This window comes from Chaetodon auriga, chromosome 10 (assembly GCF_051107435.1).
Source record: "Chaetodon auriga isolate fChaAug3 chromosome 10, fChaAug3.hap1, whole genome shotgun sequence".
Lineage (NCBI taxonomy): Eukaryota > Metazoa > Chordata > Actinopteri > Chaetodontiformes > Chaetodontidae > Chaetodon > Chaetodon auriga.
In genome coordinates this window covers 19,555,021-19,574,364 of record NC_135083.1, presented here as the reverse complement: position 1 = coordinate 19,574,364, position 19,344 = coordinate 19,555,021, and the positions used below count along the sequence as shown (strand labels likewise).

Below are 19,344 nucleotides of genomic sequence, written 5' to 3'. Positions count from 1 at the left end.
GGGAGGAGGAGGAGGAGAGCGAGATAGGTAAGAAAAAAGCAAACAGTGAACAGACCGTGTTTGCACAGTAACAAGAGCTGTGGGTAAATGGTCGCAACAGTTTAGGAAATACATTTGGATTGAACATACGCACGCATGCATTTGTAAACATGTTCTATACAGTATGTTTGCTCATGTTTCCACGTGCACATTTTTTAGCAGTGTATTAGTATGTAGTGCGCTATGAGCAAATGTTTGTGAAATATAATTACACAGTGTTTCCAAAGTCTGTTCTCCTCAGAGTGGGCTGTAATTCTAGACCTGCCAGACTTACTTTATATCATTACAAGCAATTATCTGCTTGTTTTCAACTCTTTCTAATGCGATGCCTTTTACTGTGTGTGTGTGTGTGTGTGTGTGTGTGTGTGTGTGTGTGTATGTGTATTTGAGTCACAGTCCACATTTTAAGTACAAATTTAGGAATACACACCAGTTGACTGGCGACGGCTTCTCTAATTGAGGAAAAAATTGGTTTCCCCAGTGTGTGTGCGTGTGGGTGTGCACACGTACACACACATACACATACACAAAATACAAACAGGACTGTGGCTAGCCACCAGAGATGCTTCTGCAAGCTCAATTAGGCTGAAAATTGAGTGGTTCAGTGGTGCAGCCAACAGACAGAATGTGTAATGGATCTGGTTGAGTTGATCAAGGCAGGAGCATGGTCACCGCCCAAATAAAAGCCACTAATTACTCAGCAGCGTGGAATACACACATGTGCATGTGTTCAGACATCAACTGAAAAGTGAGTGAAGGGAAACATGAACTACACAATGAAAGTGTTAAACGATACGTTTATACATCAACACAGACAGGACTCAGTGAGCTGTAGATTAAAGAGCTTGCCATTGAGTTGGAGGATGTTTCTGGACGACAGGCTTCCTCCTCTGAAGCCACTAGTGACTTCGCGAGGCGTGATGATATGAGAATGAGATGGCATCATGACTGCTGGCCTCCTCCTGTTAGGATCTACTGGGCACCCTGTCGAAGAGAAAGACAGTTTTTAGTTTGACGTCTAGTGTCTGATTACATTCACATGTGAGCCACCCCATAAGTCATTCTTCATAAACTCAGGCTCACACACTTTTAACAGGCTGCAGATTCTCCACAAGAGGGAGTGCTATAGCTCTACACATGCCAACTACTGTCACTCACAGGCAAGGCAAGTCAGTTTTGACTGTGTGTTTTTGCAGGTTTACACTTGTATCACCTGTTAGCAAAAATTAACAATCAGTAATAAAACAGGGATTGCTGTATCATGCTAATTCACAGTGGATTCAATATACTGCTGTAAACATCTAAGAAGAAAGCATACCATTATTATTAATGGATCAGACAAGCAGTCAACTGACAAACTGTTTATTAACTCGACGAAAAAGTCCTATGGAGAAAGAAATAGCTTCATCTGAGCTAACTATTAGGCTAACAACAACCTTCCTTGCTGACAGGTGGGGCAGGTCAGCCTGGAACTGCTGGGATTGAGGCTCTGAACCTGGATATTACCTGGATGTCATTTCAGGTGTTTTCCAAAGAAGAACTTTATTATTTGTTTCAAACTCGTGAATAGCAGGGGTTGCTAACGAGCAAAAGAACTAACCAGTGAGCAGACCCGCCAACAGAAGTTTCAATGAGGAATATGTTATTTGATTGTACGTTATGTCTGAGGCTAACTCTGTATCACTATCAGGATAATAAATGGTAGAAGCACAGCTATCTCTGAAACTCTTGATTTGATTCATTCTATTTAAAGACCAAATCAGTGCAACTCCAGCAGTGACTTGAGCCGCGCGAGTTTGCTGCTTCTTGAAGTAACAAGCCAAACCGAGATCTGAAGTCTGATATGGCCAGATTGCCAACTAAATAAATAAATTTAAGATAAACTTCTCTTTGAAGTCACATGTGAAACAATACATTTTGATTGTAGACAGAGCCAAAGTGAACACATTCCAGGTTAAACTGGCTTAGAGTACTACATGAAGACAAGCCTAGAGCGGTTAATTAGTAGCCTGAAATGGCCAGAGAGGTCTGGACACAGAAAGCTTGTGATGAGTGTCATGCTGATTGATGGTTAGTGTTGGCCTCTGTCTGGTTTGGCTGAGTGCTGAGTGTCAGAGATGGAGTGAAACACCAAGCTTTCTGGAGGTGGGGGCTGACCACAGCATTACAGAGCTTTCATTTAAAGGACAATTTGAGTTTTGAGGTTTCTCATTTTCTAAGTCACGTAATTACAGAAGCTTTATAAATCATTGTTTGGAAGGCTAAGTTGACAGTTGTGGGTTATTCTGCAAAACCTGCCTCTTAACAACCAGAGTGCCCTCAGTTTTCAACCTTGTTTATCTCCCTTACTGTTCCTAAAGGGCAAAATCATCCTCTTCTTTGTAAAGGCATGTGGATAAGTAAACACTCCAGGGTGCACTTGTACAAAGGCAGTGAATGATGGTTGATATTAGGTTTTCTTCTAACATTAATTCATCCTGCACAGAGCCCCTACAGTATAGCAGCTGTGGGACAGGCTTGCTTATGCTTCTGAACAGTGCTTTACACACAAAAAAATACCTGTAATGAAAGTGACAGATAATTGCTCACAACCACAACACCAGCCTGCAGCCATGTACCATCTTCACAAGAGCATTTTCAAATACCACGGGTCAAAACACTTGTTTTGTGCAATTTACAGGTATACTGAAGCCAACACTTGGGATGCCCGTTATACAATTTACAACAGTTGACTGAAGAAGTAATTAAAACAAAAGTTTACGGCTCTTTAAATTACAGTGCACTTTGACACTATGCTCCCATTACTCCCATCAGTGTCTAGGCTTTGGAACATCACAACATACCCAAATGAGGTGCTTAATTGTAGTGTAAGAAGTTTGAGCATTTCCTAAGAGGCTGTGGGATACCTCATCCGGGATGCTTTCATTTGAAATATGGTGAGTGCAGCAATTAAGTGGCTTTACCGCCCAGAACTGACACCTCAGTGAGCCTGTAGGAGTTTTAGAAGGGGAGGCAAAAAGTACCCTCCAAATCTTTCAGAGGCAAAGTCCTTCATCAACAAACTGATAATGGGCGGCAGCTAAATGAGTAATGGGGAGCTGATGTTGCCATGCAAACAGACACAGACAGCGCAGTTCTGCAGATTAATGGGTGAGGTGTCTGCCGTCCCAATGCATTCCCCTCACCATCCATCACCCTTCCCTGGCCACACGACTCAGTCGAATGTATTTGTTTGAGTTATATTTCCCAAATATAACTGTGAAGACATTACGTTTGCCATCACATAAACATCTCCAATCAATAACGGAGCCATAGAGATCTCATTCCCAACACCTCATTATGGGCCTTTCTCAGCCTGCTTTCTTTTGTGTCGAGAAATGCTTTGATGAAAGATAGAATTATGAAATGAGCCTGCAAGGATGCGATAAGATGAACACCCGGTGCTACTTGCCCACAATAAAAACACATGGACTGGTGATGAACCCACTTGTGACCCTCTGATTTAATCAATCATTTTAATTAATCGGCTATCATCAGAAGCATCATTAGGCTCATCAGATAATACCTACTTTAGAGCTAATCCAGGTTGACGGGGATGTCTTGCTCTCGGTCACATTATCCATCCCTAACTGCTGAATCACACTGGCAGATTGTTTAGACAGTGCTGATGATCCTCATCACTGAAATGAAAGCTAATACTCCGGGTTTGTGTTGCAGAGAGAAAGCCCTGCCCAGCCCAGCGCTGGCTGCTCCCTGTTGTCTGTGTGGAGGAGAGTAATTGTGAACAAAGTGCCAGGGGGCTGAACTCTATCAAATTTATTGACTACCTCTCTCTGTTGCATGACAATAACACTACTCGGCACTACCCCACCTGCCCGCCCTCTTTGCTCTGCTGGCAGTTCTTGAGGTTAAGGCCACAACAAACCACTGATTTACTGGCCCTCAGAACAAATGGGAGCAAGTGCCGAGGGGGTTTCAAAGTAGTCTGCGATATTCGATTTCTTCTGGCTCCCTGTTCCAGGCCACTGACCTTTCAGAATAAGCAGATTTCCCCTCACCTCAGGGCTAAAAGCAAAGTTGATAAAGTCGGGTCTTAATTCGCCAACAGCAAGAGCTTTTAATGAGTGAGACATGCTGTATGTGCAGCCCTTGGGGAAGTCACCTAGTTAAACTAATTGTTAGGTAAATTTCACTGATATTTTGTTCCACTAGTGGCAGCTTTCGAGAGGATTCTCTCTACTCTCTCCTGCTGCAACAGCCAGTCTCTTCAGGGCTTATCAGGCTGCTGCAGATGAGGAGCACTGTGAGGTCTGGAGAAGGTTCTAATCTGTCTCCTCTACTGCGCTGAAGCAGATACATGCTTTCTGTTTGTGTGCGAGAGAGTGTGTGCATGTGTGTGTGGACGGAGCAGAAGAGAGCAGGAGAAAGTGAGAGTTAAGAGAGAAATGATACAGACGCAACTCAGTCAGCAAAATGATTTTATTTCAATAGGCTTTCCCTTCTGTCACATATGGGCCTTTTTAATGTTGGCAGATATTACCAACATGTTTCCAGATTGGATACTAAAAGCACTCACTGTCTTAATCTTTGGCAATGAAGCTAATATTACCTTTTTATGAAGCCAAACTCAAATGATATCTGTGTAAGATGGAGTTGGATCATCAAAAACTATTATATAAACTGCTGCAGCCTTGGCTCAGACATACTAGCTTGGGTTCAGTCACAATAAGCCAAAATAAGCACTGATTTCTTTACATTAAAGTTACCCTAATCAATATTTTTATACCAGTGGATCACATGCCTGCAGACGTCAATCATAGTGATGAACACACAGAGAATTACTACAAACTCTGTAGTTTCATTCAGTTTCATGCAGCAATTTACCATCTTTCAGCTCAGCGTTTTGGTTTTCCAGGCTGCAATTCCTTCTCTTAAAAACCTTGTTTCCAGTCAGACCAGGCAGCTTTGCTAAAGAAAAAATGTCTGATAAAACAACCGTATGCTATTAGCCCTGCGCAAACAAGCACACAGAAAAAAATAAGTGACTAGCTGGAGAACATACTGAAGTATCTCGCAGTTAAAGAGCCATATATCTTCAAGGAGTGCCTTGTTGCTGCTGCGGAGCTGCTAGCACTGGACAATTTGCTCCAAAGTGACAGTTTGTCTGGAACAATTCATGGAGATGAAGGGAAAACCTCTCGTGGAAACTCAGTGATAGCAAGTGTCTGTGTGATTTGACCTTGAAGACGGACATCACAAAGTACCTCTCAGAGCTGAACCTCACGCTCCAGCCAGCTTCTCGGCTCTCTGGTTAAATTGAAAAGTGAAATTAACACTGTGGCAAGTAAAGCTGAAAAGAGGAAACACATTTTCCTGCGCTGCAAGATGAAAAGCCTTCTATGACATCTGAATATGCCGGTGGGTGTATTTGCTATGCTGTTTAATGTGGGACCAGCTCATGTGCCTGACAACTGAAAACAGAAAATCATTAAGCTGCAAAGCAACGACCTACTACTGTGACCTACTCTGCTTTTCAAAACTGACTCTTGCAAAGACTCAAAGACTTTTGCACAAGACTGACTGACCAAACCTGGAAAACCAGCCACGAGTAGCATCATCATCATTGCTACCATCTGACATCAGATGCACCTTCAAAGAAAAGCAGTTCAAGCTTGAAGAGGGTGATACATGCGTTCAATAATTTAGTATGGCCCTCCAAGGATGTTATCAAGATTGAAACAGCTCCCCACTCCTGCGCCAGGCTATTAACTAAGGGTTGTCACCAAAATTATTAGGAATTATCCTCCAGGGACCATGAGCGTCTGTAGCAAATCGTATGGTAATTTGTCGTGAACATGTCAATATACAGAAGCTTACTCTGGATATCAGGAATTACAACATTGCCTTCCTCAAGTCCCACTGCTGGCAGGAAAATGGTAATGAACACACGTAGATGCAAATGAACAAACACATCTGCAGTACATGTAAGACAGAAATGTTCAAGGCAAGTATGAGCATACAGAATCCCAATGAAGGGGCCGTTGCTTTTGAGTTGTGTATATATGTACCCCTCTGTGTGCTTTCTTAACTTGTTCTACAGCCTCAGAGGCGTAAATCTATAAAAACGGCTTGTCTTTCCTCGCTTCTTTCATTCTTTGCTTTTGATTTCATTCATCCTTTGCTTTCTAAAGACGTTTCGGACCCGTCTGTCATCTGTCTATGTTGTGTTTGCTTGCCTGTTTGTTTTGGAAGAACAACATGCGGTAATCACCGTGAGCAGACCATCAATTAGACCACAGCATCAGACTTTGGAAAAGCTCTGGGCTTCACATCGTAATGACATCAGGGATTATAAAGACCATTCAGTGTTTTCTATCTTCTCTCTTTGGGACAAAGCTGCTCACACATACTGATGACTCTGCTTTGACTCAGCAGACTTTGGGCCAAGTAATAATTTTGAGGGATGCTACAAAATATTCATACCAGCTTCCAAATGTTGAGCTTTTGCACAGTTTTCAATTGTGTTACAGTTAAACATCTCTCCTTAATGTATTTCTTCCCCCACCTCTCTCGCCGTTTTCCTCTCAGAGTTCATGTGGATTTAGCAGATGAAATCAATAAAGCATCGTAGCTTTCCTCTGGATTCACCAGTCGATCAGTTTCATGGGACGAGCAGGCGGTCGTCATGGCTTATACACTCCTCATCTGCTCCTACAGTTCTCTGTATGGGAGCAATGTTTTCCTTCCTCGAGACCTCAAACCAAACACCCCACGTTCCAGTGACAATTTTGCAACTCTCTATTATTCCGATTAAGCCACTTCCTGTAGTCCTTTACAAGACTATTAATAAAAGCTGCTTTACAGGATGATTGAATAGGCCTGACAGCGTATATCATTACCATTTAATTAATTACATGTCAATCCTACCTTGTGATGATTAAAAAGGATATCATTTGGTGTTTCACTCTTTTTCATTTGGAAATGACAGTCTGCCACTCATTTTTTCCAATAAAGCCTAATTCTGATGAATTCCCAGCGGGTTGAAGTAAAGACATGATTAATAGCATGCATGACTGAAAAAAAGAAAAGGGAGAGAGCGGTGTGTAGTCAGGACTGAAGCGCTTGTGAATTATAGTGGCATTGTTGTGGGGGTCCACATAATTATATAAATATATGGATATATGGTCACTCTGCTGCTCTGACTTTCTCTTTTCCACACAAATGCCATTTTCATTTCCTAATTCATTTCAATCACATCCCTTCTGCCGTTTTTCTGAGTGCTGCTCAGTTACTTTCACTGAAACTCAACATTGACTCTAGATGTTTCAAATTAAAAGCCCGGTGGGAATGGGAGGAATTATACCCTGTGAGTCACTGCACTGGAAGGCTTTTACTGTGATACATATGTGCAGTGAAGTGGTGACTTTAATTGACAGCTGCTTAAACCAAACTGGAGAATGACAACAACATTTCTGTTAGGGTACTGAGCGCAACATGACTCTTGTACTGTTGGAATTAGTGGTGTGGAAATGTAGAGTATGCTGAATTTATGAAAAGAACAGGTAAACACGGAGAAAATCCTGAGTTTGCAATGAAGATTGTTAATAAATATTGTAGAAATATGGGAAATTAGAAACAAACAGGCCCTGGTCAATATTCAAAGATTTACAGAACACATTAACATAGTCAAATCATCTTCTAATAATGCATGGCTAAAATATAATCAGCACATTCATCTAAATCGAAAAGGTCCTCACAGCAAGAAGAAATTTCAGCCTCACTGAAAAGAGCCTTTACTGCTGTGGCGACACGTACTGTCACACTGCCACACACCATTTCTTTTGTCTCGCACTCTGCGTCATCGGCCATTTTCAAGCAGCTTTCCTTCACCTCTCAAGCTGAAATCCAGGAAGTGTATCTGCACAGTGTCAACACAGAAACGCAGCCTGCCTTTAAACTTGGCCATCGTGCAATTTTGAGTGCATCAAGTGGGGATTTAGAACCAGTAAAGAATCCATACAGAAGCCATGTAAGCCTTCGATTAAACTTGAAAATCACACAAACTGGAGTTCCAGGGTTCTCACATGATGACAGTGATACACTCTACCTGTCCACCTCTCATTTCCTCCACCCGTGTCATCAACCAACCTGTCCACGCTCTGCTACACCTGTCTGTCTATATGTCTGCCTGTATGCATGAGTGCATGCCGTCTTGGCATGTGTGAGTGATTTGATATGCACACATGCATATGTGTGCGTGTGTGTATGTCCTTCGCATTAAATCTCTGTTAAAGTCTTCATACAGGAAATCCATCTGTCATACTGTGGGCAACTTCTGACCCCCCCAACACCAGTGAGTATTAATGACAGAGCTTCACATCTTTTACCTCCCACCAAATAAGAGTGCTGATTTATTACAGCTTGATGACTGACGCAGAGAAAGAATGAGACACGCAGAGGATATAGAGGTGGTGAGAGAAGACAACAAACAGCCAGATAGAGGGTGGAAGAGAGAACGTGTGATAGAAAGGTAAGAGGTAAATGGATGAATAGGAGAAAACAGGAAGACTGTGATAAAGAGCGAAGGGAGAAGTGTGAAAGGCAGCGACAGATGGAAGCAGAAACAAAGAAAAGTGCTTGCGAGTCCTCCCTCCCCAAATTGATTCTGACTGTCGGCCAGGGCGCCTGATGGATATCTGAGCCTTGATTGGAATTTACATGCCAGACACAATCCTCCTCCTTCCATCCCCAGCACACCCAATAACCCACTGCGCTCTCAACCTGCTTTGAGTGATAAGTGCTGGCATATTTAGCCCCAACAATGGTACTCTGCAGAGTTTCTGAGGCTGGGAGAATGATGCATTGTTTATGAGAGGGAGTATCGTTTCAACAGTTGATTAATGGCAAGCGAGCTATCATCAGCTGGCATCGCACTGTGGGGGCGCGCCAGACCCAAATTGGATGAGTGCAAGGGAAGAGGGAAGGTGTTCAGTTGCTAGACGGAGTGGAACTATCACATCAAGATATTTCGTTCTGGCACAGTGTTTGCTTTGCGAGCCTGCACACCTCCAGAAAATGGGAACTTTCAACAGCAGCAGCAGCAGCCCTGGGGATTCACTGTCATTTCCCAACTCTACACATCAATAAAAGTAAACAGACAACATTACTTCATAATCTGAGGCTCCAAATGGAATATGACCTGAATATAAAACACTGTCGTAAATATTTCAGAGGTAGAAGGAGATTTGGGTGATATTGAAACTGGATTTCTTTTTCTTTTTTTTTCTTTTTTTTTGTGAAAGCTACGACAAATACAAGTTTTTCCTTTCCTGGCCTTCTTCACATTTGCATTCATGTTTCGGTAATGCAGCTACTCAGCCATTCACAACAGCCCTCTCATCTCGTACATCCCATCAGTCTCAACCCTCTTCTGTATCCCGGTGGGGGTGGTACTAGCTTGGATCTATTTGATTTACGAGTTTCACCATGGGGGTATGCGCTAACAGCAACACAAAGTGAGACTACAATCTGGCTGGTCAGATGAATTTTTACCAAATACTAAACTACTCATCAGGCCCGAGTACTCTGTTCTGATGTCAGCCATGGCCACATCAATATCTGGTAAACAAAGTAGTTTCAACAATCAGAAAAGAAAAAAAAAACATCAGAAAAACCTACCTATGCTGCCTGTGCGTATGTGCAGGCGGCCCCTGACAATGGTGTGGACTGTCATGGGGCTGAGAGATGACTGTCGGCCCAAATCTGCACTCGTCAGTAGGGTGTCCTCTCCCACGTAATCGGTGGTCAGGACCTCCACCTCATGAAGAGCCTGCACTGCCGCTTGACCTTGACGCAACATGTACTGGGGATGCAAAATAAGGTGTGAGAAAAGAAAAGGAGATGAATTTATTCACAATTATGCGATAAACACAAATACACTCATCGAGACATGAGGGGGAATGAGTAAAGGAGGGCAGACGAGCAAGAAAATGAAAGCACTTATATGCGAGGAATGGTTGGGAGAATGAGTTACTGGTAAATGAATAGGGTTAAGTTCAGAACAGCTCTGCCCTGTTGTAAACTACTCTTTTAAGTACCTCTCATTAAATGCTTTACAAATTTCAAGTTGCAAAACAAATCAATTTTACATCAAGTTTGGCAAAAGCATTTCTGTCCAATAGATAGAGAGCAGAGCTGAAAAGACCAAATTAAAAGAACTTAATATGTGGTTTGTTTTTCATTAGAGGTTAAAACAGAAAACTTGCTTGGGTAAAATCCTGGAACACAGAGTACACAGAGAGCAACACAAAAAGTACTGGGTTTGTTCAAAACAAGGCTGAGCTTCACTCTGGTGCATTTCCTTTTCTATTTCTTTTCTGACCTTTTCCTATTAAAGAAACACATTTTAAAAACAGCCACAACATTTGCACATCTCATTAAATAAGGCTTTTGTGCCGGTACCAGCTGACAGAATAAAACCATTTATAACATCTATCATGACATGTTTTGTGTTTTTAGGGACACCTGGGTAATACAGTGTTGTTGCATTTGACATTCTATTATCAGAAGCAGTTTTCTCCGCAACGCCTGGTTCACTCTATTAAATGTGTTTAAACAATCTGCAAACGCTGCATGAATCCACGACAGATGCACTGCGTTACAATGAAGGATGACAAAGCATGTGTAAAAGATATGTTTTCTTTGTTTCTCTAATGCTCAGCTCTTCTTATGATGAGGTGAGCGGGAATCAGTCTTTGTGTTGCAATACAACAACTAGTTACCACAAATGATCACTTTCATCTTTGCAGATCTGAATCATCATCTTCTACCTTGAGTTCAATGGCAGTAGAACCTATCAGGAGCAATGAGTCGCTGTCCCAGATGTCGATGTGCATGGTGTGGAGCGCCAAGTAACGCAGGAACCAGCGCTTCTCTCCTGGCCTCAGGAAACCGTCATCTACTCTGAACTGCACCTGCAAGCCCGGAGAGCCTAGACAAGAAGAGAGGAGACTTCAGCGTGGAGGGAAAAACACACAGACTGTTCGAACACATTGAGCTATAAAGAGAAGGCTCATGAGTACTGCACTGTCTAACAGAAAAGTGAACACCTTGAGCACAGGGAGTACAGAGAGAACAACAAAAAATGTGTCACTTTCCAAATATTAATGGACTGCAATGTAACACCATAACACCATCCTTGCCTTTGCTGGCATACTGCTGTGTTTCTTGCCGTGTTAATGCCACCAACTGTCTGTCAGAGGAAGAGCATTAAGCTGCTGGCTATTAGGCCTATCGCTTAGATATCACAAATAAATTACAAAAAATGGGGACCCACTCATAAAAACTGCTAATAGCAATACCAGTGGTTGAAAACTCCATAATGGACCTACAAGTTAGCCTCGTTCAAGACTTCTGAATCGCGCCCTACATGTCTGGTTGGTTCAGCAATTCAAATGGTTGTGGCATTGTGCTAATCGATGACTGTTTTTCCATCTAGAAGAAACAGGCATCGATGACCAGGTGTCAATTAAGCATTCTGACCTGAGGACATCATCTTCCTACACAGCTAGCTCGTAATTAACTAACTAATTATAGCGACAGAGAAGTATCACAAAAGGCGCATCTCTATTGGTTAGTCTAACAGTCGAAAGACATAACAACTCTTAGATCAGCAGATTTCTTGGATTGCTGCACTGGGATTGCTCAGGGCAACAACCTCCAAGCACAAGCGTGGATGGAGAGCAAAATGGTTGAATAACTGATATTGGATCAAAATAAAATAACAAAAGAAAAATGGCAGCTATTCTGATGATTGATTTATCATTCAAGTCATTTCTTTTAATCCAAACAGTCCCCATTGTGATTCTAAATTGTGGATAGATTTGCTGCATTTCTTTGTCTTAATTGTGGTGGAAACAACACCTCAAAAATGCTGTACTGTCTGAAAAACAGAACCAGCGTATGTCTCGGCTGACATTAAAACACATAAAGATGTAGACTTGTAGAAGCCATGGATCTGATCACTATTTTAACTTGTCCTTCCATCCAGATGGCTTCGCATTTGGAGCAAGAGCCGTAATACCTGTAACCAGCTGTTAGACTTATGGACAGCTCTGAACTGGTGCAGCAGCAATCCATTGGGAGTCATTAGGTCTGATGATTGCACTGCATGGGAGTACAATAACCAGGGAGTATGAGGCCATTTCATCAAATCAGAAGCACCCTAGGGTTCCTATAATTCAGGAAGATAATAGCGCATAACATACTAAAAACCTCAATAGTGATTTTATGAGCAGCAGGATAAAATCATGGCTTTAATCAGCACATCAACAATCAACACATTTGGACCTTGATGAGAACTGGATTTTCCTCTTCATCAGTCAGAAGGAAAAGGTTTCCTATGAAGAAATTACTCGACACACAGTTGGAGGACCGAAGCTGCTCTGCGGACAATGGGTCGCCCTAAACCTCAACAGACATGTATTATTTATATCGTCAGCCATTTGTTATTTTGTCCACTCGTGCCTGCCACATGCACAAGCACACCAGCCACTTCATTCTGATTAAATCAACTCAGAGTAAAAGCCCACATTCATTTTGAGAATATAAAACAGCTGCCCTGTGATTCTGTGATCACGGCTCTGCCATGTTCCGACTTCAAATCTGACTCATCCTCTAACTCAGAGCATTTCAAATGAAACTGACCCCATCAGTGAACCAACTCAGCTGGTGAGTGGGTACCATGTACAGTCAGCTGCAGCCAAAACCCAACCTGCAGCGGCTTGTTATTGCTACAGAGTGTTTGTGTGTGTTTGTGTGTGTGTGCGTGCGTGTTAAAGGTGCGATCATGTGACCCTGTGCCAACTTGACTCCCAAAATTCTCCCTGCAGCCTCCCTCCAACTCTGTATCAAAGCCCCCACGCTGCCTTTCTTCCCATGAACTGAATGTGCAGAGCAGCAGCTGGCTGGACAGAAGCAGAGTTATGAGGACCTTTGGTGACAGCCCTGCTGCTTTAAAGAGACCACCGAGCCCCTCTGACTCTCTGCACACATGACCCTTTTTTCAAGCGCACACACAGATATTTGTGCATTGTGTGTGTCTGTGTGCGACTAGTTCTGGCCATTCGTTCAAAGACAGGTGATGTTTGCTTCTGTGAGATTCACTAAAAAGCGTATACTGTTGTAAGGTTCCACCTTCTTCTTACCAAGGCAGAGAAGCTTCAGAGGCAACATTTAGACCATCACAGACACTAAAGCTCTACACTGAGAGGCAAAATAAAATTCATCAGGGTGGATTGCAGCTGCTTAAAGCCAGCTGAGGCAGGTTCGAGTGAAGGTTTCACAGACTGCTGCGTAAAATCCACCCACACTAGAACGGTTTTTCTGATCAGATATCTGAGGTGATAAAAAAAGAGAACAAAAATGCACTGACAAGGGGAAGCTCCATTTTCTCTGAAGTACTCAACAATGACAGCGACAGACAATTATTACTGAAAGGCCATAATAGACTTGTTTGGCAGTATTCAGGAAAAAGACAAAGAGACAAGGGAAGACACACAAAGACCAAAGCAGTCTTTATGTTCTGTGCTGCTTAAGAGCTCCTTTTCCTTTAGCCTAACCTACACAGACTCCCCAGCCCTCCTCAACCACCCGCCAACTCTCTCCACTTGCACCATTAATTCTCCCAGCATGCTCTGGGCTTGTGTGCAGTGGCGGGGTGGCAATAAGAACACAGAGGGAGCGCAGGAGAGAGAGAGAATGTGCCATGTGTGTGTTTGTGCTCACAAACGGGGAAGAGCTGACATATCTGGCCCAGGGGTTTTAGAGGACTGTGTGCGTGTGTGCAGCTAGGTCTGCAGACAAGGAGCGGCACCAACCCCCCCCCAACACACACGCACAACCTGGATGGCCTGCCTGGTGTGTACACAGCAGACCAGGCAGGCTGAAAATCCTGCCGGGGATCAACAACTCTCAACAACGCTGTGAAGGCTCCAGGCAAAGAAAACAGTGAGGATGCACAGGGTGTACAGATAGATGCAGAGACTGACGCAAACCAGAGCATCGCTGTAGACTAAGGCCACATTTACCGAGATATCCATGGGAACATAATGGGGGCCACTTAGGCTTTCTCACAGCAATATCACGGATATGATGCACTTTATTAGATCTGATATTTATTCTGAAATTACTCAACACTGTGATGGTTTTCTACAGGAACACACAAAAGTAATAATCCAAGACATTTTGGGATAAATACATTTGCATTTTTCATTAGCTAAAGCGAGCTGCCCACACACTGCCTGATGCATTATCAAATGAAGATGATAAATATGAGAAAAACACCAGCATAAGTTCTTTCATCAAATGCCCCATGATGATATATGCTTATGTTCATATGGAAAAGACCTCTAGTGGCTACAGATAAGAGGGAGGAAGTAAGGTGATGTTATTTTAGAACCCAAAGTCTGCAGAGGATGGAGTTTGGAGGAGCTGATGATTATGTATTCTGCTGAATTGACTAAAGTCACCCTAACGAATGTTTTGAATGCATTTCCTTCTTCAGAAAACATTTGCAATGCTGATTTTGCCGAGTGTTTTAAATGCAACATTGTTTACATCCATGTTTACTTGCTAACAGTGTTGCTTTTCCCTGCTTTCGTTGGCGCATTGCAGCATATCTTGGCATATTATCACCACCTGTAGATCAGTGGAATAGTGTCAACCCATTGGCAGGGATGTGTACCGCACGCACATGGCATGGCCTCATGGCATAAACAACACAGGGACCCACTCATGGAAAAACAGCTTCATAACTAGTAGATGTCAAAGGAGAAGCTACTCACAGCTGCAGTAAATAAAAACCAATCGCAAATGTTAGTGAGACAGTTCGAGCAAATAGTTATCATGTTGGGAAAAACTAATTTTGTTTTCACAATGAGAAGTCACACTTCATATAAAGGTACACATATTCACCGTCACTTAGCTGCATATTGGCATGTATATTAATAGCATATTGACTCTTTATTGTTAATTATATTATTATTAGTGCATTATTCCAGGGGTTAGGGTAATTCATGTACAAGAATTTCCTTACTCACTATCAATAAGCAGTAATTAGCTCGTTATTGAGGGAAGACCTTTAATTATTGTCATACAGAATAAGGCATTAATAAGTGCTTTATAAGTACTAACAAAGAGCCAATATGCTACTAAAATGCATGCTAATGAGCAACTAGTTAATGGGGAATATTTGTATCTAAATGTAAATAATGTAACTGTTACCAAAAATGTGTGTTTATCTCAAGGCTTTATGACTCAAGTTATTAAAGGTACAGAGCCAAGAGAGGGAGGGAGTTCCTGGTAAGTTTAAACCAAACACAGAAACACTGTACACGTGTGTTTGGTGCTTTGTTTCAGTTGGTACATTGTTTGTGGCACAAGCTGAAAACTGATCTTAACAGATGCCACAAAACCAACTGGAAAGTCACAGACATGTCAATCAAACACAGTCTGTACATGCAGTCAAGAGAAGAGATCCTATCAGGCAAGTGAACACAGCTGTGTGGGTGGGCCCTGGCTGTGAAGGGCATATACAGGATTATTCCAATGCCTGGCAAGTAAATGCTAAAAATAGTGCAGTTCACATATTGATCTGTTGTTACCATTAGCTACTCAGAACTTCCAGTGTGTCCCACTGCTGCTTTTCAAATCTTGTTGCAACGTCAAAAAAACAACCAGCAGGAAGCAAATTGCATTTTCAGTTGTTCTCCGGTGAACTCTTTTAATTGTTCAGTGTAACCATTTGAATTGCTTGCACATAATTGTAAACATGTCACACCTATTGCCTAAGCGAAATCAGTGGTTGAGACAGAACATTTTAGCTTACATAAGATAAACAGCAGGATGCCAAACAGTGTCTCATCCTCTCTCAGTCTCTGAGTGTTTAAGTGCCACAGTGGGAGAGAGTTCGGGAGTGAGGGAGCTGATTGTCTTCTGGTCTATGCATCGCAAAGAGAGTGGGAGAAACATACTGTCTTTGGCGGGGGGAAAAAGAAGTTACTTTAAATGGTTTTGAGGGAATACGCCCATAGTTGATGCTTTCTAGGTGGTCAGAATAGTTGAAATGACACACACACCCATTAAAGTGAATGGCGGAGACCCTACAGTATGAGGTTGCAGGTCATTGGGTTGAGCAGGACTCTGTAACTATTTTAAGTGGAGGACACCACAGAGGAAAATGCTACATGGCTTATTTTACATTTTCTCAGGCAACACTGAACACCAACAGCTCATCTCCACAATCAAGCAGACAGTACTGCCTCAGGGTATGAAGACTCACAAACCAGTGAGAAAAAAAAAACAAAAATCAATCAGCCCCATGCTACACGTTAGAGGAAAATCATTTTGCCTGTTTTTGGGTCGCTCACCTTCACAATGACCCTGAGCACAGCAACAGAAAGGCTTAAAATCTGTCACAGAAGAGCTTAAAAGTATTGACAACCAGGAGTGTGTAACGGCAAAGTCATGACCTTAAATCTACTGAAGCACTGTGAATAGAGTTGAGCCATCCGCACACACAATCCCAAAATATTAATGAGCTATCACTGCTCTTGCGCCTCGACTGCAAAAGCTTTCGGCAGTATTCTCTGGCCACTTGGGGGCAGCAAAACAAGCTGCAGACATAACGATGACATTTCCCAGTTAAAGTTGGTGCCTCTTTATATACCCACCCAGCAGACATGCAGTCTCTGCCAACCACTGAAGACATCACAGATGTACGATTTTCTTCACCAGCTAATCCAAGCTTCAGTCAATAGTCATTTGTTCCATTGTTAATATCAAGATATTGATCAGTACAGCTTGAATGTAAGACTACATAGGACTACAGACTACAGAAATTTAGGAAAATGGTACATTGAATTTCCCAAAACCCCCTTGCAGACATTATCAACAGGTATCCTGACTGAAACCGAGTGGAAGGAGAGCACAATTAGGAAACAACAAATTTGTCTCCAGGTGAGGTACAACAGTGTTTGTCAGTGTGTTTGTCTCTTGTTTTGTCAAGATTTGCTAACTTTAACCATGATATGCTAGTGGTCGTACCATAAGGCTGTAGTGGAAAAAGTCCTGAGTGGACATGGAGACTGCTATTTTTTAGAAAGGGAAAAACTTACATAATCTCACTTGATGGTTAAATAATATTAAAAGAGCCTCCATGACGTCTTCAGTGACAACGAACTTTTATCGGACTTGTTTTGTCTTGAGTATTTTGTCTTTGTCTTTTCTGCTTTAGCATCGAAGTGAGAAGCAAAATCAAGTTAGCTTTCAGTTTCCACTTCTTTTCTCCCTCGTGCTCTCGATTTATCCTTGATTACTTTGGTTTGAACATCAGGAACATTAAACAAAATTACCATCCCTCCAATAAAATCAGAGACAGACAATCTCATATGCTTTCTGTGTAAAAGTTTGTTCAGTCTCTCTTTATAATGTGATGCATTTAATAGATGAAATTTGTCATTTTGGGGGCAATTAGAACACATTTAGATAATGTTCACAAACCTTTCTCATATTTGCTTGCAATAACATTACAACAAAAGCAGTTTTAATGTCAGCAGAAATTTCTCTGAATCCACTCAATTAGCTAAACTTTTGAGATGCAAAGTCATGATAAAATACAGTATAATGATAATAATCCAAAGGAACGATGAGTCAGATTTTGGATACCTGAGGAAACAATTACCTGAAGAGTAAGAGAGGCTGTGAGTGAACAAGCTCTTCAATGATAACTGCAGCGCTTAGTCCTTGAAATAAGGAAGGGAAGCTTTCGCAGTTAACAGTGAACAGGTGGAAAGGCTCCCAGCCTCAGAAAATATATGTGGAAGGATCTGTCTGAATGCGAGAGGGCTTGGTGGAAGTGCACACTGGATGACACAGACTGAGAGAGACGCAGAGACAGACAGAGAAATATTGACGGAGTTAGACTGGAGTGTATGTCTGGGGAATGTAGAATATGGGTAGGCGTAGGATTGGGGTGGGGTGTGGGGGGGGTGTGTGTGTGTGGGGGGGGGGGGTTGTTTGTGTGTTCAATATCACGCTCTGTCAGAAGCTGTAATATCTCTTCCATTTCATTAGTTGCTACATGAATAGACTTGACATCAATCAGCGCCCGCTCGGCTGATTGAAAGAGAAGTGCCTCAGCATCAGAGAACATCATGGAGCATCATGGAGCGAGCTTGCAGTTTGTAGACACTGATTGGACAATGTAAACCTGGAGAGCCGTAGAGACAAATCACAGCCCGGCTTTTATCCCGAGTCTGTAACAGATGTGCGACTCCAACACTGTTTGGAATCAATTCCAGGGTCTTACAAGAGTGGGCATATGTTTTTATACGGAGTACATGAATGCATTTTCCCACCTTTCGACAAAGACACGGACCACCAAACAACCGTGTAACCAGGCATTAATAGCATAACTCTCTGCGGTTTCATACCCCGCTAATATGAATGGAAGACAATGGCTGATTGAAGAGTAGGAAAAAACGATTAATTCAAAAACCTATGGTCCACTTTAATTGCACAAGTTGTCTTTAAGATACTCAGAGTGCATTCAAGCTGTTGACTCCCCATTTCAGTGAGGAAATAAACAGGGGATCCTCACCAGAGTTGACGGTGCCGTCTTTGTTGATGGAGGCGAGAACACAGGGAAGTGGATCACCAACTTTCTGCTGAACCTTGTCATTGGTCAGTAGTTTGAGCTGCTGCGATGTCACTGGTGGAAAGCGGTAGAACTGGAAGGTGAAGTAGATGTTGTCAGGCCAATCAGCACCGACACCCGCCATTGGTATTCTGTCAAAAGACAGAGGTTGATAAATATTCAGAGAGTAATGATCACTTAAAGTGCAAATTTGAATGTAATGCTGCAATGCTGTTTGTAAATAAACGTACAAGCGATTGATTTACTACCCCCGCTATTATCAATTAAACACTAACTGTGATATTTTTATTACAAAATCCATGTGGGGAGTAGAGCGGCATGCATATTTGAGAAGACGTGCTTGAAAATGTCATTAACAACCTGGGAGAATAAATCACATTTCAGCTAATGATTTACCTCAGACAATTCCAGGAAAGAAAAAAAAATCTAATATGCATGTCTCGCACGTCCTACCAGAGCCGGTAATTCAGCTTTACAGCTACTTAAAAGTGAAAACCCAATAATCAAAATGAGGATTAGAACTTAAGGGGGTAAATCACACCTTAAAAGTGGCTATAAATTGGACTGGTGATTGAGTAGGTACAAACTCA

The 19,344-nt window shown here is 42.2% G+C and overlaps 1 protein-coding gene across 4 annotated transcripts in view; it reads right to left on the bottom strand.

Annotated features, from left to right (window-relative positions):
- The window catches only part of nphp4 (nephronophthisis 4), a 157,528-nt gene that overhangs the window by 36,323 nt on the left and 101,861 nt on the right, over nt 1–19,344 (bottom strand). For 3 of the 4 annotated variants that reach the window (XM_076741807.1, XM_076741806.1, XM_076741810.1), the window contains 4 exons: nt 18,698–18,885; nt 10,869–11,029; nt 9,718–9,901; nt 889–1,023 (listed from right to left, as the gene is read on the bottom strand). In XM_076741807.1, coding sequence (XP_076597922.1) covers nt 889–1,023; nt 9,718–9,901; nt 10,869–11,029; nt 18,698–18,885 — 668 coding nt within the window. The remainder of the gene's footprint in view (nt 1–888; nt 1,024–9,717; nt 9,902–10,868; nt 11,030–18,697; nt 18,886–19,344) is intronic. The other variant, XM_076741808.1, reaches the window with a different exon arrangement.